This window comes from Amblyomma americanum, chromosome 10 (genome assembly GCF_052857255.1).
Source record: "Amblyomma americanum isolate KBUSLIRL-KWMA chromosome 10, ASM5285725v1, whole genome shotgun sequence".
NCBI lineage: Eukaryota > Metazoa > Arthropoda > Arachnida > Ixodida > Ixodidae > Amblyomma > Amblyomma americanum.
The window spans coordinates 149,968,835-149,992,788 of NC_135506.1; the positions used below are offsets into that span (position 1 = coordinate 149,968,835).

The window sequence follows — 23,954 nt, forward strand, 5'->3', positions numbered from 1 at the left end:
TACATTTGAAGAATAGCCAGTACCTGACAGGCACAAAAGGATCCTTACATAAGTGCTCTGCCATGCGTCGTATGCACATCATTTCTTGCCATACTGAACGTCAGAAAAGATGCCTATAAAAATGCATTTGAAGAATAGCCATTACCTGGCAGGCACAAAAGGATGCCCACATAAGTGCAAGGCTAAGCGTCGTGTCCACATCATTTCTTGCCATACTGATAGCAGATAGCAGCTTATCAGCCCGAGAACGGCGGGCCGCATCTTTCACTCCCTCGTTCCCCTTCCCCTCTTTCGTTTCGTGGCCTTTAAAAAGGAAAGGAATAAACGGCCTTGGGGCTTTTTTCTTCGTCGGCACAGCACCTTGCTGCAATGTGTGCCTATTCCCTTTAGACGTACGATACATGGTGTCAGAAGTGCCGAAGCCCCGCCGATATGGATATTGTCAAGCCTCCAGAGCCGCTACAGTTCTCCGGAAACCTACGAAGAAACTGGCACACGTTCAAGCAAAAACTGGAGCTTTTCTTCACGGCTACGCCCACTACACCGCCCAGATCGGAAGCCGCCAAGACGGCAATCCTTCTCAGCGCCGCGGGTGAAGAGGCTCTCGACGTCTATAACAACTTCTCCTTCGAAGCAGGTGAGAGCAAGGAAGACTACCAGACAGTGCTGCGCAAGTTTGAGGCGTACTGTGTGGATGAAGGAAACGAAGTTTACGAAAGACACGTTTTTCGCCTCCGCGTGCAGGATGAAGGAGAGCCTTTTGAGCAATATCTGCGGCAGTTAAAGAAACAGGCGAAGCTATGCAATTTCGGCACGCTCGAAGAATCTATGATAAGAGATCAGGTTGTTTTCGGCTCTAACAATCCGAAGATAAGGGAGAAAATGCTACGAGAAAAGGACCTAACCTTACAGAAGGCGGAGCAGATGTGCAAAGCGGCCGAGGTCTCGGCGCGGCAAAATGCTGCTTGGTCGAATGACACCCTACAAGTAGACTACGCCCACAAACGGGAGCATGACCGGAAACCTTTTCGATGTCGACAATGCAACAGGGCTCATGCGCAAGGAGACTGCCCGGCGTATGGAAAGATATGTTATGCTTGCAAGAAGCCGAATCATTTTGCGGTATGCTGCAGGCGCCGCCAGAGCAGACAGGTAGATGAAGTAAAAGAAGATAAGATGGAGGACGGGTTCGATATTTTAGATATCGGAGTGTGCGTAATCAGCGACGGGGCCGGTGCAGACTGGACGGTCAGCGGAAACATACGCGGCAAAGAAATTAGATTCAAAGTTGACACAGGCTCACAAGCAAACATAGTTCCTGTAACTCTTTACCGTCGTTTGAAAAACACCGCGAGCCTCCAGAAAAGCACTGCAGTGCTGAAGGCGTACAACGGCAGTGCTATCAAGCATGTCGGAGTGGATAGAGAGATCCTTGTTCTCAACGGTGTGGCACACGTTGTGACCTTCTTCGTGGTCAAGAAGGGTCGGCAGGCCATACTAGGGCTGCAGACATGTCAGCAGTTTGGGCTAGTGCCGAAAGCTGTGGATTCGGTGGAATGGAATGAGACAGCACCGGAGAAAGCCTTTCCAGACTTGTTCCAGGGTACGGGGTGTGTTGGACGGCAGTACCGGATGGTCCTGCGGGCGGATGCTGTCCCAGTAGTGCATCCAGCACGAAGAGTACCTTTGGCCCTCCGGGACCCTCTTCGACAAGAACTGGAGCGCATGGAAAAGGCTGCCATTATCAAAAAGGTGGATGAGCCCACAGAATGGGTAAGCCCTTTGGTGATAGCGCGTAAGAAAGATGGAGCGCTTCGTGTCTGCATGGATCCAAGGGAAATCAACAAGAACATCAAACGCGAGCACTATCCAATGCCAACAAGGGAAGAGATTGAGGCAGAGCTGTCGGGTGCAAAGTTTTTTTCCCGGCTAGACGCAAATGCAGGTTTCCATCAAATCCCATTAGACGAAGCTACATCGCGGGTGTGTACTTTTGCGACACCATTTGGGCGTTACCGATTTTTGCGTCTTCCTTTTGGAATTTCATCAGCGAGCGAAGTTTTCCAGAAAACGCTAACTGAAATCTTCGAGGGACTGGAAGGCGTCCGCATATACATTGATGATATTCTAGTGTGGGGTGACAGTGACAAGCAGCATAACGAGCGCCTCCATGCCGTGCTAACGCGGGCAGCACAGGCGGGCTTGACGTTTAACAGGCAGAAATGCGTGTTTGGGTTGAAAGAAATTGCGTTCTTGGGCGACGTAATAGGTGAGCAAGGCGTTCGTCCCGGTCGCAACTTAGTTGAAAGCGTCCTTTCGCTGCCGGCGCCGCAAGATAGGCATTCAGTGCGCAGAATGATGGGCGTTGTTAACTACTTTCGCAAGTACGTCCCGTCACTGAGTGATAAGACAGTCTTACTGCGGACACTCTTAAAAGAAAACGTCATGTTTGAATGGACGGCGGCGCATCATCGTGAATGGAGAGAAATTTGCGACGCACTGACAAACCCTCCATTACTCGCGCTTTTTGATGAAGCAAAGGAAACCAAGATCACTGCGGACGCTTCGGGGACTGGTTTGGGCGCTGCACTACTGCAGCGATATGGCAGTGACTGGCGACCAGTGTCGTACGCATCAAGGACCCTAACAGATAGCGAAACCCGCTATTCGCAAATTGAAAAGGAAACGCTTGCGGTAGTGTTCGCATGCGAAAAGTTCCATCATTTTGTTTATGGCCGCAGGGTACTGATCGAAACTGACCATAGGCCCTTGCTTGCAATTTCCCAAAAGAACATTGCAGACGTGCCTCCGCGATTGCAGCGTTTTTTTATTAGGCTGCTACAATATGATTATACGTTGCAGTTCGTTCCTGGCAAAGACTTGCTGCTGGCGGACATGTTGTCACGTGCACCAGTGCCAACGCAGGCGTCGAGTGCCTCATCGGAAGCAGACTGCGACATCCATGCCGTACAGGTCGTCTCCAGCATCGTAAGCACGCCAATGAAAGAGCGTCTGGAAAAGGAAATCAGGGATGACCCGTACTTAAGCGAGGTGAGACAGCGAATTTCACAAGGGGCTGCCATCGACGGTGAACTGAAGCCGTTTGCCAGAGAGCTGTCTGTGGTAGAAGGAATACTGCTCAAGGGCTCTAAAGTTGTCATACCTAAATCTATGAGAGCAGAAATTCTTCAGAGGATTCACGAGGGGCACCTTGGACTAAATAAATGCAAAGCCAGAGCGCGGAGATTGGTATTCTGGCCTGCGCTCAACAGTGCCATTGACGAGTTCGTGCGAGTGTGCAGTACTTGCCAAAAGTATGCGTACAACCAGCAGAGGGAACCCTTGCTCATGCAGCCCACCCCGGATAGGCCATGGTACCGCGTAGGAATTGACCTCTGCCAGTTTGGTGGAGCCGCTTATGTCGTAGTGTACGATGCCCACTCAAATTTCCCTGAAGTAGAGAAGCTAAGAGGCACAGCGGCAAAAGAGGTCATAGCCAAGATATCGGCCATTTTCTCACGGTACGGCATCCCGGTGCAAGTGTGGACTGACAACGGGCCCCAGTTTTCATCGCGAGAATTTCGTTTGTTTGCGCAGAAGTACGACTTCCAGCACATCACATCGAGTCCAGAATTCCCAAGGTCAAATGGGCTTGCGGAAAAGGGGGTTCAGATAATTAAGCGCATCCTTAAGAAGACGAATGAGTCACGCGGTGACTTTTGGTTGGGTCTCTTAGCCTATCGTTCTTCTCCCTTAGAAGATGGCCGCTCTCCGGGCGAACTGCTGCAAGGCCGACGCCTCCGCACTTCCCTGCCTGAATACAACGAGGATTCCAGTGTCCCAGTGCGAAAGCATTGCCAATCTTCGAGGGGAATGGTACTGCCACCTCTCAAAGAGGGCAGTTCAGTTCGTGTGCACGGCGACAACTGGTCACGCACAGCAACAGTAATCGAGAAAGCAGCACCGAGGTCGTACGTGGTGAAGACTGAGAACCAGCGGCTCTTGAGGCGAAACAGGCAACACTTGCTGCACATTCCCGGAGGCGATGAAAGTATGCAGAGAGATCAAGACGTCGACAGCCTGGGAAAACAGTGTCTCAGCGACAAAGACCAGAATATCGACCGCCCGGGAGGACACGCACATACAGACCGACAAAACATGGTGCATCCGACGCACGCGGCTCAGGAGACAGGCCGGGACGTCGACATCTCGCAAGAACAATCTCCACGGCACAGACAGAACATCGAAGATCCAAAAGCAGCTACGCATGAAAACGATCTCACCTCGTCAGGTCCGCGGAAATCAACCAGGCAACGTGCGGAACCTCGACGACTTCACTATGACTGCAGTTTCCGCCAAATATCGTAGTTTGACTTTTTGTTTTTTGTTTTTTTATACAGAAGAGAAGATGTATCAGATAGCAGCTTATCAGCCCGAGAACGGCGGGCCGCATCTTTCACTCCCTCGTTCCCCTTCCCCTCTTTCGTTTCGTGGCCTTTAAAAAGGAAAGGAATAAACGGCCGTGGGGCTTTTTTCTTCGTCGGCACAGCACCTTGCTGCAATGTGTGCCTATTCCCTTTAGACGTACGATACAACAGGCACAAAAGGATCCTTACATAAGTGCTCTGCCATGCGTCGTATGCACATCATTTCTTGCCATACTGAACGTCAGAAAAGATGCCTATAAAAATGCATTTGAAGAATAGCCATTACCTGGCAGGCACAAAAGGATGCCCACATAAGTGCAAGGCTAAGCGTCGTGTCCACATCATTTCTTGCCATACTGAACGTCAGAAAAGATGCGTATAAAAGTGCATTTGAAGAATAGGCAGTACCTGACAGGCACAAAAGAATGCCCACATAAGCGCTCTGCCATGTATCATATCCACATCATTTCTTGCCATACTGAACCTCATAAAAGATGCCTATAAAATGCATTTGAAGAATACCCAGTACCTGGGAGGCAAAAAAGATGCCCACATAAGTGCTCTACCATGCGTCGTATCCACATCATTTCTTGCCATATTGAACGTCATAAAAGATGCCTATGAAAATGCATTTGAAGAATAGCAAGTACCTGACAGGCACAAAAAGATGCCCACATAAGTGCTCTGCAATGCGTGGTATCCACATCATTTCTTAGCATACTTAACGTCAGAAAAGATGCCTATAAAAATGCATTTGAAGAATAGCCACTACCTGACAGGCATAAAAAGATGCATACATAAGTGCACGGCCATGCGTCGTGTCCACATCATTTCTCGCCATAGTGAACGTCAGAAAAGGTGCCTATAAATATGCATTTAAAGAATAGCCAGTACCTGACAGGCACAAAAGGATGCTTACATAAGTGCTCTGCCATGCATCGTATCCACATCATTTCTTGCCATACTGAACGTCAGAAAAGATGCCTATAAAATGCATTGGAAGAATAGCCAGTACCTGACAGGCACAAAAGGATGCCCACATAAGCGCTCTGCCACGCGTCGTATCCACATCATTTCTTGCCATACTGAACGTCAGAAAAGATGCCTATAAAAATACATTTGAAGAACAGCATGTGCCTGACAGGCACAAAAGGATGCCCACATAAGTGCTCTGCCATGCGTCGTATCCACATAATTTCTTGCCATGCTGAACGTCAGAAAAGATGCCTATAAAATGCATTTGAAGAATAGCCAGTACCTGACAGGCACAAAAGGATGCCCACATAAGTTCTCTGCCATGCATCGTAATCACATCATTTCTTGCCATACTGAACGTTATAAAAGATGCCTATAAAATGCATTTGAAGAATAGCCAGTACCTGACAGGCACAAAAGGATGCCAACATAAGTGCTCTGCCATGCATCGTATCCACATCTCTTCTTTCCATACTGAACATCAGAAAAGATGCCTATAAAAATGCAATTGAAAAACAGCGAGTACCTGACAGGCACAAATTGACGCCCACATAAGTGCTCTGCCATGCGTCGTATCCACATCATTCCTTGCCATACTGAACGTCAGAAAAGATGCCTATAAAAATGCATTTGAAGAATAGCCAGTACCTGACAGACACAAAAGGATGCCCGCTAAATTTCTCTGCCATGCATCGTATTCACATCATTTCTTGCCACACTGAACGTCATAAAAGATGCCTATAAAAATGCATTTGAAGAATAGCCAGTACGTGACAGGCACAAAAAGATGCCCACATAAGTGCTCTGCCATGCGTCGTATTCACATCATTTCTTGCCATACTGAACGTCAGAAAAATGCCTATGAAAATACATTTGAAGAACAGCCAGGACCTGAGAGGCACAAAAGGATGGCCACATAAGTGCTCTGCCATGCGTCGTATCCACATAATTTCTTGCCATACTGAACGTCAGAAAAGATGCCTATAAAAATGCACTTGAAGAATAGCCAGTACCTGACAGGCACAAAAGGATGCCCACATAGGTTCTCTGCCATGCATCGTAATCACATCATTTCTTGCCATACTGAACGTCATAAAAGATGCCTATAAAATGCATTTGAAGAATAGCCAGTACCTGACAGGCACAAAAAGATGCCCACATAAGTGCTCTGCCATGCGTCGTATCCACATCATTTCTTGCTATACTGAACGTCAGAAAAGATACCTATAAAAATACATTTGAAGAATAGCCAGTACCTGACAGGCACAAAAGGATCCTTACATAAGTGCTCTGCCATGCGTCGTATGCACATCATTTCTTGCCATACTGAACGTCAGGAAAGATGCCTATCAAACTGAATTTGAAGAATAGCCAGTACATGGCAGGCACAAAAGGATGCCCAGATAAGTGCTCTGCCATGCGTCGTATCCTCATTTCTTGTCATACTGAACGTCAGAAAAGATGCCTATAAAAATGCATTTGAAGAATAGCCACTACCTGAGAAGCACAAAAGGATGCCCACATAAGTGCTCCGCCGTGCCTCGTATCCACATCATTCCTTGCCATACTGAACGTCAGAAAAGATGCCTATAAAATTGCATTTGAAGAATAGCCAGTACCTGACAGGCACAAAAGGATGCCCACATAAGTTCTCTGCCATGCATCGTATTCACATCATTTCTTGCCACACTGAACGTCACAAAAGATGCCTATAAAAAGGAATTTGAAGAATAGCCAGTACGTGACAGGCACAAAAAGATGCCCACATAAGTGCTCTGCCATGCGTCGTATCCACATCATTTCTTGCCATACTGAACGTCAGAAAAGATGCCTATAAAAATACATTTGAAGAACAGCCAGTACCTGACAGGCACAAAAGGATGCCCACATAAGTGCTCTGCCATGCGTCGTATCCACATAATTTCTTGCCATGCTGAACGTCAGAAAAGATGCCTATAAAAATGCATTTGAAGAATAGCCAGTACCTGACAGGCACAAATGGACGCCCACATAAGTGCTCTGCCATGCGTCGTATCCTCATCATTTCTTGTCATACTGAACGTCAGAAAAGATGGCTATAAATAAGAATTTCAAGAATAGCCACTACCTGACAGGCACAAAAGGATGCCCACATAAGTGCTCTGCCATGCGTCGTATCCACATCATTTCTTGCCATACTGAACGTCATAAAAGATGCCTATAAAATGCATTTGAAGAATAGCCAGTACCTGACAGGCACAAATGGACGCCCACATAAGTGCTCTGCCATGCGTCGTATCCACATCATTTCTTGCCATTCTGAACGTCAGAAAAGATGCCTATAAAATGCATTTGAAAAATAGCCACTAACTGAGAGGCACAACAGAATGCACAGATAAGTGCTCTGCCATGCGTCCTATCCACATCATATCTTGCCATACTGAACGTCAGGAAAGATGCCTATAAAACTGCATTTGAAGAATAGCCAGTACCTGGCAGGCACAAAAGGATGCCCACATAAGTGCTCTGCCATGCGTCGTATCCTCATCATTTCTTGTCATACTGAACGTCAGAAAAGATGCCTATAAAAATGCATTTGAAGAATAGCCACTACCTGACAAGCACAAAAGGATGCCCACATAAGTGCTCTGCCGTGCCTCGTATCCACATCATTCCTTGCCATACTGAACCTCAGAAAAGATGCCTATAAAAATGCATTTGAAGAATAGCCAGTACCTGACAGACACAAAAGGATGCCCGCTAAATTTCTCTGCCATGCATCGTATTCACATCATTTCTTGCCACACTGAACGTCATAAAAGATGCCTATAAAAATGCATTTGAAGAATAGCCAGTACGTGACAGGCACAAAAAGATGCCCACATAAGTGCTCTGCCATGCGTCGTATTCACATCATTTCTTGCCATACTGAACGTCAGAAAAGATGTTTATGAAAATACATTTGAAGAACAGCCAGGACCTGAGAGGCACAAAAGGATGGCCACATAAGTGCTCTGCCATGCGTCGTATCCACATAATTTCTTGCCATACTGAACGTCAGAAAAGATGCCTATAAAAATGCACTTGAAGAATAGCCAGTACCTGACAGGCACAAAAGGATGCCCACATACGTTCTCTGCCATGCATCGTAATCACATCATTTCTTGCCATACTGAACGTCATAAAAGATGCCTATAAAATGCATTTGAAGAATAGCCAGTACCTGACAGGCACAAAAAGATGCCCACATAAGTGCTCTGCCATGCGTCGTATCCACATCATTTCTTGCTATACTGAACGTCAGAAAAGATACCTATAAAAATACATTTGAAGAATAGCCAGTACCTGACAGGCACAAAAGGATCCTTACATAAGTGCTCTGCCATGCGTCGTATGCACATCATTTCTTGCCATACTGAACGTCAGAAAAGATGCCTATAAAAATGCATTTGAAGAATAGCCATTACCTGGCAGGCACAAAAGGATGCCCACATAAGTGCAAGGCTAAGCGTCGTGTCCACATCATTTCTTGCCATACTGATAGCAGATAGCAGCTTATCAGCCCGAGAACGGCGGGCCGCATCTTTCACTCCCTCGTTCCCCTTCCCCTCTTTCGTTTCGTGGCCTTTAAAAAGGAAAGGAATAAACGGCCGTGGGGCTTTTTTCTTCGTCGGCACAGCACCTTGCTGCAATGTGTGCCTATTCCCTTTAGACGTACGATACATGGTGTCAGAAGTGCCGAAGCCCCGCCGATATGGATATTGTTAAGCCTCCAGAGCCGCTACAGTTCTCCGGAAACCTACGAAGAAACTGGCACACGTTCAAGCAAAAACTGGAGCTTTTCTTCACGGCTACGCCCACTACACCGCCCAGATCGGAAGCCGCCAAGACGGCAATCCTTCTCAGCGCCGCGGGTGAAGAGGCTCTCGACGTCTATAACAACTTCTCCTTCGAAGCAGGTGAGAGCAAGGAAGACTACCAGACAGTGCTGCGCAAGTTTGAGGCGTACTGTGTGGATGAAGGAAACGAAGTTTACGAAAGACACGTTTTTCGCCTCCGCGTGCAGGATGAAGGAGAGCCTTTTGAGCAATATCTGCGGCAGTTAAAGAAACAGGCGAAGCTATGCAATTTCGGCACGCTCGAAGAATCTATGATAAGAGATCAGGTTGTTTTCGGCACTAACAATCCGAAGATAAGGGAGAAAATGCTACGAGAAAAGGACCTAACCTTACAGAAGGCGGAGCAGATGTGCAAAGCGGCCGAGGTCTCGGCGCGGCAAAATGCTGCTTGGTCGAATGACACCCTACAAGTAGACTACGCCCACAAACGGGAGCATGACCGGAAACCTTTTCGATGTCGACAATGCAACAGGGCTCATGCGCAAGGAGACTGCCCGGCAGCAGTGGCAGCATGTGGACGCTTTTCTAAACGCAACACTGCTTTTCGCAGCTCCGTTTCTCCCGCAATCCTGTTGCCTGGCCTGAAGTGGGCGTCTACTTGGGCTTCAATCATCGTAGCAGTGGCACGTGTTTGCGGAAACCAGCGATAAACTGCAACCAGAGCGGCGCTGCAGGCTACCGGCTGCAAGGATAAAAGCTGAACTCGTGAACCACACGGCACTCGGCAGCAGTGGCAGCATGTGGACGCTTTTCTAAACGCAACACTGCTTTTCGCAGCTCCGTTTCTCCCGCAATCCTGTTGCCTGGCCTGAAGTGGGCGTCTACTTGGGCTTCAATCATCGTAGCAGTGGCACGTGTTTGCGGAAACCAGCGATAAACTGCAACCAGAGCGGCGCTGCAGGCTACCGGCTGCAAGGATAAAAGCTGGACTCGTGAACCACACGGCACTCGGCAGCAGTGGCAGCATGTGGACGCTTTTCTAAACGCAACACTGCTTTTCGCAGCTCCGTTTCTCCCGCAATCCTGTTGCCTGGCCTGAAGTGGGCGTCTACTTGGGCTTCAATCATCGTAGCAGTGGCACGTGTTTGCGGAAACCAGCGATAAACTGCAACCAGAGCGGCGCTGCAGGCTACCGGCTGCAAGGATAAAAGCTGGACTCGTGAACCACACGGCACTCGGCAGCAGTGGCAGCATGTGGACGCTTTTCTAAACGCAACACTGCTTTTCGCAGGTTAGTAGCGTTTCTTTTACGCCTTTGTAGCTGTAAATTTGCTGTCGCTGCCCTGCTGCCAACTTGCAAAACCTGTGTATTTTGGTTGTTGCTTGCTTCTTGAATTGGTCGTTGCTGCTTCTTGAAGTCCCAATGTCGGGAAACAATACTTGCCTTTCCTGTAATGAGGCTGTTGACCCCAAAGAGGCGTTTATGTCTTGTGTGGAATGTACCCAATCTTACCATATTGGAAACTGTGCTGGTCTCACAGAAAAGCAATTTAAAAACCGAAGCGCGTCATCAAAGCAAAAATGGACATGTCCCAGTTGTAAAGCAGCTAAGCAGAAAGATGAAAATCAGAGTGATAGAGTAACTCGGGAAGAGTTTGCTGGATTGCGGTCCCTATTGATCAGCATGAATGAAAAGCTCGATGGGCTGGTGCCCCTAAAAGAGACGGTTTCTAACATCGAAAAAAGTATTGAAGTAATGTCTGACAAGTATGATGAACTGCTGAAACGTCTTGCTGTACAAGAAAGCGACACAAAAAATGTGAAAGAAAGGGTAGAGAAGCTTGAGCAAAAGGCTCGATGTAGCGAGACGAAGACTGAAAAGCTAGTCACTGAAATCAATGAACTTGAATGGAGAAGCCGTCAGTTAAACTTGGAATTTCATGGAATTCAGGTTACTCCGAACGAAGACTTGTTGATGAAAGTGAACAGCGTGGCAGGTTTGTTAGAAGTCCCAGAACTGAGCAAACTGGATGTTGATGCTATTCATCGCCTTCCGGCGAAAGCAGGCAAGGTCCCAGGAATAATCGTTCGATATGCCCGACAAGCCACCAGGGATAAATGGTTGGAAAATAGGCGGAAACTTAGAGACAGTAAGAGCAGTACTTTTATACTAGAGAATATGACAACCCGATGCCGGCAACTGTTTCTAACAGCGAAAGAGTTGGCAAAGAAAAAGGGCTACAAATATGTATGGTTCAGAAATGGCAAGATTTATCTGCGTAAGGCAGACGGTGATTCTTCTGTCATTGTGCGCAGTGAACGTGACCTTCCGACATGATCTATCTGAACAGTCAATCTTGATCATATTGCTTCTTTTCATATTTTATGTGTGAATCAACACGTCACAACTTTCTCCTGCCACATGAATTGAATGCTGTTGTCTCGGGCTATCAAATAAGCGCTTTGAAATGCCTTCACTTAAATGTTCGTTCCCTTTGTAACAAAGAAGATTCTATCGAGCATTTTATTTCGAGTTTTTCATTTCAGTTTGATGTGATAATGCTCACTGAAACGTGGTGTAAAAATGATCATTGTCACTTCGGGTTTACACCTTATCAGTCATTCTCCTTAAATCGCCCAAATCGTCGTGGCGGAGGCGTAATGATGTTACTAAAGAAAGGGATGCAATGTGAACTGCTTTCTCGTTTCTCTGTTTCTTGCTGTGATTACGAGGTTTTGACTGCGAAAGTGAACAATTCTGTTTTCTCTGTATGTTATCGCCCGCCCGATGGAAATGTTGAAAACTTTTTTGCGTTCTACGAAGAGTTCTTATCGTTTATTTCTGAGGCTGGTTACTTTGTTCTATCTGCTGGCGACTTTAATATTGATTTGTTAGGAGATTCAGCAGCCAAAACCACTATGAATATGCTCATTACTTCAAACGGGTGCTCAAACCAAATCAGTTTGCCTACTAGGATCACAGAACATAGCGAAACTTTGTTAGACCTAATTATTACTAACTCGGTCAGTGAAAATAACATTGCGGGTGTGATGACCTGCGACTTGAGTGACCACCTTCCCACCTTCATAATATTAGATAGACACGATCATCATAGTAAAAAACAATTTATAAATGTTCAAATAATAAATCCTGCTCGCCTAGATGCCTTCAGGAATGACGTGCTAAATTCTGATTTCGAATATCTTCTTGCGATTAATTGCGCTGACAAGGCGTATAACATGTTCGTTGATCACATCGCTGAAATATATAAACGGCATTTTCCGCTTAAGCAACTGAAACTTGGTAGGAAAATACGCAAGCCTTGGATCACGCCAGAGCTCATTAAAAAGATCAATGAGAAGAATACTATGTACCATCAGTTTATAAAAACTAAAAATCCCCAAAAACTTAAGGAGTTTAAGATATACCGAAATCAGCTAAATAAAGAAATAAAGTTAAGCAGACAAAACTATTTTCATGCGGAACTTGACGCCTGCTCTCGTAAGCCTGATCTTTTGTGGAAAAAGTTGAACACTGTTTTAAATCGCAGTAACTCGTCCCCAAAAACAGATAAACTTAAAATCGGTGAAGTCGAGATATCCGGTTGCGCCCTGGCAAACTTATTTAATAACTATTTTGTGCAGTGTGGTGATTACTTTCCAGTGTCTGAATTTTCAAGATTCATGCCGCCTAGTAACCAATCTACTTTCTTTCTTGAGGCCGTTAGCGAAGAACAAGTTCGGTCTGTTTTTATGTCTCTTCAAAACAGCTCTAGTTGTGACGTTGAAGGTATGCAAATTCGACCGCTTAAACATATTATGGATCTTATCGCACCGACTCTTACCCATATATTTAATCTTTGTTTTTCAAGTGCCGTTTTCCCACAAAGAATGCAGGTGGCTAAGGTTACGGTATTGTTCAAGAAAGGTGATCGAAATGACATCAAGAATTATCGCCCTATCTCAGTGTTGCCAATATTTTCAAAGGGTTTAGAAAAGATTATTCATGAGCGCCTTTCAATTTTTTTTCAGAAATATGACCTTTTAACCCCAGCTCAATTTGGATTTAGAAAGCATAGGTCCACGGAACTAGCCTTGATAGAACAAAAAGAGTTTATTTTATCACAGTTTTCAAGTAAGATGGTTGTACTGGGCCTGTACATTGATTTCACGAAAGCATTTGACTGCATTGTTCATTCCATTTTACTCAAAAAACTTGAATTGTATGGAGTGCGTGGGCATTGCTGGAATCTTATAAAATCTTACCTTGGCTATCGGCGGCAGTATGTTCAAATAGGTGAGCACTGTTCCGACCAAAAACCGATTGCAAGAGGAGTGCCTCAAGGCAGCATTCTTGGACCTTTTCTTTTTAATATCTACATAAATGATCTGGTAAATACATGCGCTGAAGCCAAATATATATTGTACGCCGACGATGCCAGCATATTTTTTTCCGCTACAGACTGTGAGCAAATCAGCTATATAGCAAACTCCGCCCTTGTAAAACTTCTGGAATGGTCTGTAGCAAATCAGCTAGAAGTTAACACCAACAAAACTAAGGCTGTGCTATTTAGACCGAAATCAAAGCAGGTAAATATGAACGTAGATCTTATCTATGGCACCAGAAAAATAGAAATAGTAAGTAGTATTAAAATTCTTGGGGTCACGTTTTCGCAAAGTATGCTGTGGGATATTCATGTAGATTCTGTTTGCACTAAATTGTCAAATGTCGTTGGTATTTTATCCAGATGTAGGTCTATATTACCTTTCAGCGTAAAAAAGTTGATATATAATTCTCTTTTTTACTCTCACCTCTCTTACTGCTTTTTGGTATGGGGATCTACCACAGTAACCAACTTAACAAAGGTGTACGTCCTACAAAAAAAGATAATTAGGCTTATTTTTGATGTCCCCTACAATTCTCATACACATGCTCTGTTCATTAAAGCAGATATAATGCCTGTCTGGAAATTGTTTACCTATAGACTAATTGTTGCCTTTAAGTACGAATTAAAAGAAAATCGAAATTTCTTTCGCAACCTAGCCAAGCTAGAAATAAAGCCTACATCCTACACTATACGTCAGTCTGAATACTGGAAGGTGGTCACTCCCCGCGCTAACTATTCTATGGGTACACTATCGTACATTTTGCCTAAACTTCTTAATGATCTGAATAAATGTGGAATTGATTTAGGTTGCACTACAGTTCGTGAACTGCGCCACGTGATATGTGATGTTTTTTGAAAAATTCTAATATTGATTTCCTTGTGACACATTAAATCGAATCAATTTTGCGTTTTTGCATGTTTGTATTCCTATATGTTTCATGTATGCTCCTGTACTGCCTTGTAGAGGGGACCGTGGGCTTTAGTCAAGCTGTTCAGCAGCTTTTACCCACGGCCCCTCCATCGTTTTGATGGAAATAAAGCTATTATTATTATTATTATTATTATTATTATTATTATATGTTATGCTTGCAAGAAGCCGAATCATTTTGCGGTATGCTGCAGGCGCCGCCAGAGCAGACAGGTAGATGAAGTAAAAGAAGATAAGATGGAGGACGGGTTCGATATTTTAGATATCGGAGTGTGCGGAATCAGCGACGGGGCCGGTGCAGACTGGACGGTGAGCGGAAACATACGCGGCAAAGAAATTAGATTCAAAGTTGACACAGGCTCACAAGCAAACATAGTTCCTGTAACTCTTTACCGTCGTTTGAAAAACACCGCGAGCCTCCAGAAAAGCACTGCAGTGCTGAAGGCGTACAACGGCAGTGCTATCAAGCATGTCGGAGTGGATAGAGAGATCCTTGTTCTCAACGGTGTGGCACACGTTGTGACCTTCTTCGTGGTCAAGAAGGGTCGGCAGGCCATACTAGGGCTGCAGACATGTCAGCAGTTTGGGCTAGTGCCGAAAGCTGTGGATTCGGTGGAATGGAATGAGACAGCACCGGAGAAAGCCTTTCCAGACTTGTTCCAGGGTACGGGGTGTGTTGGACGGCAGTACCGGATGGTCCTGCGGGCGGATGCTGTCCCAGTAGTGCATCCAGCACGAAGAGTACCTTTGGCCCTCCGGGACCCTCTTCGACAAGAACTGGAGCGCATGGAAAAGGCTGCCATTATCAAAAAGGTGGATGAGCCCACAGAATGGGTAAGCCCTTTGGTGATAGCGCGTAAGAAAGATGGAGCGCTTCGTGTCTGCATGGATCCAAGGGAAATCAACAAGAACATCAAACGCGAGCACTATCCAATGCCAACAAGGGAAGAGATTGAGGCAGAGCTGTCGGGTGCAAAGTTTTTTTCCCGGCTAGACGCAAATGCAGGTTTCCATCAAATCCCATTAGACGAAGCTACATCGCGGGTGTGTACTTTTGCGACACCATTTGGGCGTTACCGATTTTTGCGTCTTCCTTTTGGAATTTCATCAGCGAGCGAAGTTTTCCAGAAAACGCTAACTGAAATCTTCGAGGGACTGGAAGGCGTCCGCATATACATTGATGATATTCTAGTGTGGGGTGACAGTGACAAGCAGCATAACGAGCGCCTCCATGCCGTGCTAACGCGGGCAGCACAGGCGGGCTTGACGTTTAACAGGCAGAAATGCGTGTTTGGGTTGAAAGAAATTGCGTTCTTGGGCGACGTAATAGGTGAGCAAGGCGTTCGTCCCGGTCGCAACTTAGTTGAAAGCGTCCTTTCGCTGCCGGCGCCGCAAGATAGGCATTCAGTGCGCAGAATGATGGGCGTTGTTAACTACTTTCGCAAGTACGTCCCGTCACTGAGTGATAAGACAGTCTTACTGCGGACACTCTTAAAAGAAAACGTCATGTTTGAATGGACGGCGGCGCATCATCGTGAATGGAGAGAAATTTGCGACGCACTGACAAACCCTCCATTACTCGCGCTTTTTGATGAAGCAAAGGAAACCAAGATCACTGCGGACGCTTCGGGGACTGGTTTGGGCGCTGCACTACTGCAGCGATATGGCAGTGACTGGCGACCAGTGTCGTACGCATCAAGGACCCTAACAGATAGCGAAACCCGCTATTCGCAAATTGAAAAGGAAACGCTTGCGGTAGTGTTCGCATGCGAAAAGTTCCATCATTTTGTTTATGGCCGCAGGGTACTGATCGAAACTGACCATAGGCCCTTGCTTGCAATTTCCCAAAAGAACATTGCAGACGTGCCTCCGCGATTGCAGCGTTTTTTTATTAGGCTGCTACAATATGATTATACGTTGCAGTTCGTTCCTGGCAAAGACTTGCTGCTGGCGGACATGTTGTCACGTGCACCAGTGCCAACGCAGGCGTCGAGTGCCTCATCGGAAGCAGACTGCGACATCCATGCCGTACAGGTCGTCTCCAGCATCGTAAGCACGCCAATGAAAGAGCGTCTGGAAAAGGAAATCAGGGATGACCCGTACTTAAGCGAGGTGAGACAGCGAATTTCACAAGGGGCTGCCATCGACGGTGAACTGAAGCCGTTTGCCAGAGAGCTGTCTGTGGTAGAAGGAATACTGCTCAAGGGCTCTAAAGTTGTCATACCTAAATCTATGAGAGCAGAAATTCTTCAGAGGATTCACGAGGGGCACCTTGGACTAAATAAAAGCAAAGCCAGAGCGCGGAGATTGGTATTCTGGCCTGCGCTCAACAGTGCCATTGACGAGTTCGTGCGAGTGTGCAGTACTTGCCAAAAGTATGCGTACAACCAGCAGAGGGAACCCTTGCTCATGCAGCCCACCCCGGATAGGCCATGGTACCGCGTAGGAATTGACCTCTGCCAGTTTGGTGGAGCCGCTTATGTCGTAGTGTACGATGCCCACTCAAATTTCCCTGAAGTAGAGAAGCTAAGAGGCACAGCGGCAAAAGAGGTCATAGCCAAGATATCGGCCATTTTCTCACGGTACGGCATCCCGGTGCAAGTGTGGACTGACAACGGGCCCCAGTTTTCATCGCGAGAATTTCGTTTGTTTGCGCAGAAGTACGACTTCCAGCACATCACATCGAGTCCAGAATTCCCAAGGTCAAATGGGCTTGCGGAAAAGGGGGTTCAGATAATTAAGCGCATCCTTAAGAAGACGAATGAGTCACGCGGTGACTTTTGGTTGGGTCTCTTAGCCTATCGTTCTTCTCCCTTAGAAGATGGCCGCTCTCCGGGCGAACTGCTGCAAGGCCGACGCCTCCGCACTTCCCTGCCTGAATACAACAAGGATTCCAGTGTCCCAGTGCGAAAGCATTGCCAATCTTCGAGGGGAATGGTACTGCCACCTCTCAAAGAAGGCAGTTCAGTTCGTGTGCACGGCGACAACTGGTCACGCACAGCAACAGTAATCGAGAAAGCAGCACCGAGGTCGTACGTGGTGAAGACTGAGAACCAGCGGCTCTTGAGGCGAAACAGGCAACACTTGCTGCACATTCCCGGAGGCGATGAAAGTATGCAGAGAGATCAAGACGTCGACAGCCTGGGAAAACAGTGTCTCAGCGACAAAGACCAGAATATCGACCGCCCGGGAGGACACGCACATACAGACCGACAAAACATGGTGCATCCGACGCACGCGGCTCAGGAGACAGGCCGGGACGTCGACATCTCGCAAGAACAATCTCCACGGCACAGACAGAACATCGAAGATCCAAAAGCAGCTACGCATGAAAACGATCTCACCTCGTCAGGTCCGCGGAAATCAACCAGGCAACGTGCGGAACCTCGACGACTTCACTATGACTGCAGTTTCCGCCAAATATCGTAGTTTGACTTTTTGTTTTTTGTTTTTTTATACAGAAGAGAAGATGTATCAGATAGCAGCTTATCAGCCCGAGAACGGCGGGCCGCATCTTTCACTCCCTCGTTCCCCTTCCCCTCTTTCGTTTCGTGGCCTTTAAAAAGGAAAGGAATAAACGGCCGTGGGGCTTTTTTCTTCGTCGGCACAGCACCTTGCTGCAATGTGTGCCTATTCCCTTTAGACGTACGATACAACAGGCACAAAAGGATCCTTACATAAGTGCTCTGCCATGCGTCGTATGCACATCATTTCTTGCCATACTGAACGTCAGAAAAGATGCCTATAAAAATGCATTTGAAGAATAGCCATTACCTGGCAGGCACAAAAGGATGCCCACATAAGTGCAAGGCTAAGCGTCGTGTCCACATCATTTCTTGCCATACTGAACGTCAGAAAAGATGCGTATAAAAGTGCATTTGAAGAATAGGCAGTACCTGACAGGCACAAAAGAATGCCCACATAAGCGCTCTGCCATGTATCATATCCACATCATTTCTTGCCATACTGAACCTCATAAAAGATGCCTATAAAATGCATTTGAAGAATACCCAGTACCTGGGAGGCAAAAAAGATGCCCACATAAGTGCTCTACCATGCGTCGTATCCACATCATTTCTTGCCATATTGAACGTCATAAAAGATGCCTATGAAAATGCATTTGAAGAATAGCAAGTACCTGACAGGCACAAAAAGATGCCCACATAAGTGCTCTGCAATGCGTGGTATCCACATCATTTCTTAACATACTTAACGTCAGAAAAGATGCCTATAAAAATGCATTTGAAGAATAGCCACTACCTGACAGGCATAAAAAGATGCATACATAAGTGCACGGCCATGCGTCGTGTCCACATCATTTCTCGCCATAGTGAACGTCAGAAAAGGTGCCTATAAATATGCATTTAAAGAATAGCCAGTACCTGACAGGCACAAAAGGATGCTTACATAAGTGCTCTGCCATGCATCGTATCCACATCATTTCTTGCCATACTGAACGTCAGAAAAGATGCCTATAAAATGCATTTGAAGAATAGCCAGTACCTGACAGGCACAAAAGGATGCCCACATAAGCGCTCTGCCACGCGTCGTATCCACATCATTTCTTGCCATACTGAACGTCAGAAAAGATGCCTATAAAAATACATTTGAAGAACAGCATGTGCCTGACAGGCACAAAAGGATGCCCACATAAGTGCTCTGCCATGCGTCGTATCCACATAATTTCTTGCCATGCTGAACGTCAGAAAAGATGCCTATAAAATGCATTTGAAGAATAGCCAGTACCTGACAGGCACAAAAGGATGCCCACATAAGTTCTCTGCCATGCATCGTAATCACATCATTTCTTGCCATACTGAACGTTATAAAAGATGCCTATAAAATGCATTTGAAGAATAGCCAGTACCTGACAGGCACAAAAGGATGCCAACATAAGTGCTCTGCCATGCATCGTATCCACATCTCTTCTTTCCATACTGAACATCAGAAAAGATGCCTATAAAAATGCAATTGAAAAACAGCGAGTACCTGACAGGCACAAATGGACGCCCACATAAGTGCTCTGCCATGCGTCGTATCCACATCATTTCTTGCAATTCTGAACGTCAGAAAAGATGCCTATAAAAATGCATTTGAAAAATAGCCACTACCTGAGAGGCACTATAGAATGCACACATAAATGCTCTGCCATGCGTCGTACCACATCAATTCTTGCCAAACTGAACTTCAGAAAAGATGCCTATAAAACTGCATTTGAAGAATAGCCAGTACCTGGCAGACTCAAAAGGATGCCCACATAAGTGCTCTGCCATGCGTCGTATCCTCATCATTTCTTGTTATACTGAACGTCAGAAAAGATGACTATAAATATGAATTTCAAGAATAGCCACTACCTGACAGGCACAAAAGGATGCCCACATAAGTGCTCTGCCATGCGTCGTATCCACATCATTTCTTGCCATACTGAACGTCATAAAAGATGCCTATAAAATGCATTTGAAGAATAGCCAGTACCTGACAGGCACAAATGGACGCCCACATAGGTGCTCTGCCATGCGTCGTATCCACATCATTTCTTGCCATTCTGAACGTCAGAAAAGATGCCTATAAAATGCATTTGAAAAATAGCCACTAACTGAGAGGCACAACAGAATGCACAGATAAGTGCTCTGCCATGCGTCGTATCCACATCATATCTTGCCATACTGAACGTCAGGAAAGATGCCTATAACACTGCATTTGAAGAATAGCCAGTACCTGGCAGGCACAAAAGGATGCCCACATAAGTGCTCTGCCATGCGTCGTATCCTCATCATTTCTTGTCATACTGAACGTCAGAAAAGATGCCTATAAAAATGCATTTGAAGAATAGCCAGTACCTGAGAGGCACAAAAGGATGCCCACTAAATTTCTCTGCCATGCATCGTATTCACATCATTTCTTGCCACACTGAACGTCATAAAAGATGCCTATAAAATGCATTTGAAGAATAGCCAGTACGTGACAGGCACAAAAAGATGCCCACATAAGTGCTCTGCCATGCGTCGTATTCACATCATTTCTTGCCATACTGAACGTCAGAAAAGATGCCTATAAAAATACATTTGAAGAACAGCCAGGACCTGAGAGGCACAAAAGGATGGCCGCATAAGTGCTCTGCCATGCGTCGTATCCACATAATTTCTTGCCATACTGAACGTCAGAAAAGATGCCTATAAAAATGCAATTGAAGAATAGCCAGTACCTGACAGGCACAAAAGGATGCCCACATAAGTTCTCTGCTATGCATCGTAATCACATCATTTCTTGCCATACTGAACGTCATAAAAGATGCCTATAAAATGCATTTGAAGAATAGCCAGTACCTGACAGGCACAAAAAGATGCCCACATAAGTGCTCTGCCATGCGTCGTATCCACATCATTTCTTGCTACACTGAACGTCAGAAAAGATACCTATAAAAATACATTTGAAGAATAGCCAGTACCTGACAGGCACAAAAGGATCCTTACATAAGTGCTCTGCCATGCGTCGTATGCACATCATTTCTTGCTATACTGAACGTCAGAAAAGATGCCTATAAAAATGCATTTGAAGAATAGCCATTACCTGGCAGGCACAAAAGGTTTCCCACATAAGTGCAAGGCTAAGCGTCGTGTCCACATCATTTCTTGCCATACTGAACATCAGAAAAGATGCGTATAAAAGTGCATTTGAAGAATAGGCAGTACCTGACAGGCACAAAAGGATGCCCACATAAGTGCTCTGCCATGTATCATATCCACATCATTTCTTGCCATACTGAACCTCATAAAAGATGCCTATAAAATGCATTTGAAGAATACCCAGTACCTGGGAGGCAAAAAAGATGCCCACATAAGTGCTCTACCATGCGTCGTATCCACATCATTTCTTGTCATACTGAACGTCAGAAAAGATGCCTATAAAATGCATTTGAAAAATAGCCACTACCTGAGAGGCACAACAAAATGCAGAGATAAGTGCTCTGCCATGCGTCGTATCCACATCATTTCTTGCCATACTGAACGTCAGGAAAGATGCCTGTAAAACTGCATTTGAAGAATAGCCAGTACATGGTAGGCAGAAAAGGATGCCCACATAAGTGCTCTGCCATGCGTCGTATCGTCATCATTTCTTCTCATACTGAACGTCAGAAAAGATGCCTATAAAAATGCATTTGAAGAATAGCCACTACCTGAGAAGCACAAAAGGATGCCCACATAAGTGCTCCGCCGTGCCTCGTATCCACATCATTTCTTGCCATACTGAACGTCAGAAAAGATGCCTATAAAAATACATTTGAAGAACAGCCAGTACCTGACAGGCACAAAAGGATGCCCACATAAGTTCTCTGCCATTCATCGTGATCACATCATTTCTTGCCATACTGAACGTCATAAAAGATGCCTATAAAATGCATTTGAAGAATAGCCAGTACCTGACAGGCACAAAAAGATGCCCACATAAGTGCTCTGCCATGCGTGGTATCCACATCATTTCTTGGCATACATAACGTCAGAAAAGATGCCTATAAAAATGCATTTGAAGAATAGCCAATATCTGACAGGCATAAAAGGATGCATACATAAGTGCACTGCCATGCGTCGTGTCCACATCATTTCTTGCTATAGTGAACGTCAGAAAAGGTGCCTATAAATATGCATTTGAGGAATAGCCAGTACCTGACAGGCAGAAAAGGATGCTTACATAAGTGCTCTGCCATGCGTCGTATCCACATCATTTCTTGCCGTACAGAACGTCAGAAAAGATGCCTATAAAATGCATTTGAAGAATAGCCAGTACCTGACAGGCACAAAAAGATGCCCACATAAGTGCTCTGCCATGCGTGGTATCCACATCATTTCTTGGCATACATAACGTCAGAAAAGATGCCTATAAAAATGCATTTGAAGAATAGCCACTATCTGACAGGCATAAAAGGATGCCCACATAAGTTCTCTGCCATGCATCGTAATCACATCATTTCTTGCCATACTGAACGTCATAAAAGATGCCGATAAAAATGCATTTGAAGAATAGCCAGTACCTGACAGGCACAAAACGATGCCCACATAAGTGCTCTGCCATGTGTCGTATGCACATCATTTCTTGCCATACTGAACGTCAGAAAATATGCCTAGAAAAATGCATTTGAAGAATAGCCATTACCTGACAGGCACAAAAGGATGCCCACATAAGTGCAAGGCTAAGCGTCGTGTCCACATCATTTCTTGCCATACTGAACGTCACAAAAGATGCCTATAAATTGCATTTGAAGAATAGGCAGTACCTGACAGGCACAAAAGGATGCCCACATAAGCGCTCTGCCATGCATCGTATCCACTTCAATTCTTGCCATACTGAACGTCAGAAAAGATGCCTATAAAAAGGCATTTGAAGAATAGCCGCTACCTGAGAGGCACAAAAGGATGCCCACATAAGTGCTCTGCCATGCATCGTATCCACTTCAATTCTTGCCATACTGAACGTCAGAAAAGATGCCTATAAAAAGGCATTTGAAGAATAGCCGCTACCTGAGAGGCACAAAAGGATGCCCACATAAGTTCTCTGCCACGCATCGTATCCCCATCATTTCTTGTCATCCTGAACGTCATGAAAGATGGCTCTAAAAATGCATTTGAAGAATAGCCAGTACCTGACAGGCACAAAAAGATGCCCACATAAGTGCTCTGCCATGCCTCGTATCCACATTTTTTTTCCATACTGAACGTCATAAAAGATGCGTATGAAAATGCTTTTGTATAATAGTCAGCACCTGACAGGCACAAAAGAATGCCCACATAAGTGCTCTGCCATGCATCCTATCCACATCTCTTCTTGCCATACTGAACATCAGAAAAGAAGCCTATAAAAATGGAATTGAAAAATAGCGAGAATCTGACAGGCACAAATGGACGCCCACATAAGTGCTCGGCCATGTGTCGTATCCACATCATTTCTTGCCATTCTGAACGTCAGAAAAGATGCCTATAAAAATGCATTTGAAATATAGCCACTACCTGAGAGGCACAAAAGGATGCCCACATAAGTGCTCTGCCATGCGTCGTATCCTCATCATTTCCTGTCATACTGAACGTCAGAAAAGATGCCTATAAAAATGCATTTGAAGAATAGCCATTACCTGACAGGCACAAAAGGATGCCCACATAAGCGCTCTGCCATGCATCGTATCCACTTCAATTCTTGCCATACTGAACGTCAGAAAAGATGCCTATAAAAAGGCATTTGAAGAATAGCCACTACCTGACAGGCACAAAAGAATGCCCACATACGTGCTCTGCCATGCGTCGTATCCACATCATTTCTTGCCATACTGAACGTCAGAAAAGATGCCTCTAAAAATGCATTTGAAGAATAGCCAGTACCTGACAGGCACAAAAGGATGCCCACATACGTTCTCTGCCACGCATCGTAT

At 45.5% G+C, this 23,954-nt stretch overlaps 1 protein-coding gene across 2 annotated transcripts; it reads left to right on the forward strand.

Moving 5' to 3' along the window:
- The first annotated feature begins 355 nt into the window (after nucleotides 1–355).
- Nucleotides 356–4,444, forward strand: LOC144106812 (uncharacterized). 2 transcript variants are annotated; one of them, XM_077639756.1, is made up of 3 exons: nucleotides 356–1,773; nucleotides 2,863–3,051; nucleotides 3,758–4,061. In XM_077639756.1, the coding sequence occupies exons 1-3, from the start codon at nucleotides 433–435 to the stop codon at nucleotides 3,947–3,949; spliced, it is 1,722 nt and encodes a 573-aa protein (XP_077495882.1). In that variant the 5' UTR covers nucleotides 356–432; the 3' UTR covers nucleotides 3,950–4,061. The 2 variants fall into 2 exon arrangements, with proteins under 2 accessions (XP_077495882.1, XP_077495880.1); XM_077639754.1 differs by having other exon boundaries at nucleotides 2,863–4,444.
- The last annotated feature ends 19,510 nt before the right edge of the window (nucleotides 4,445–23,954 follow it).

What these genes read in the sequence shown, in the direction of transcription:
- LOC144106812 (XM_077639754.1), top strand. Translation starts at nt 433, where the DNA reads ATGGATATTGTCAAGCCTCCAGAGCCGCTACAGTTCTCCGGAAACCTA. An exon ending in TGGATGAGCCCACAGAATGG is followed by an intron (nt 1,774 to 2,862) that starts GTAAGCCCTTTG and finishes TATACGTTGCAG; the next exon opens with TTCGTTCCTGGCAAAGACTT.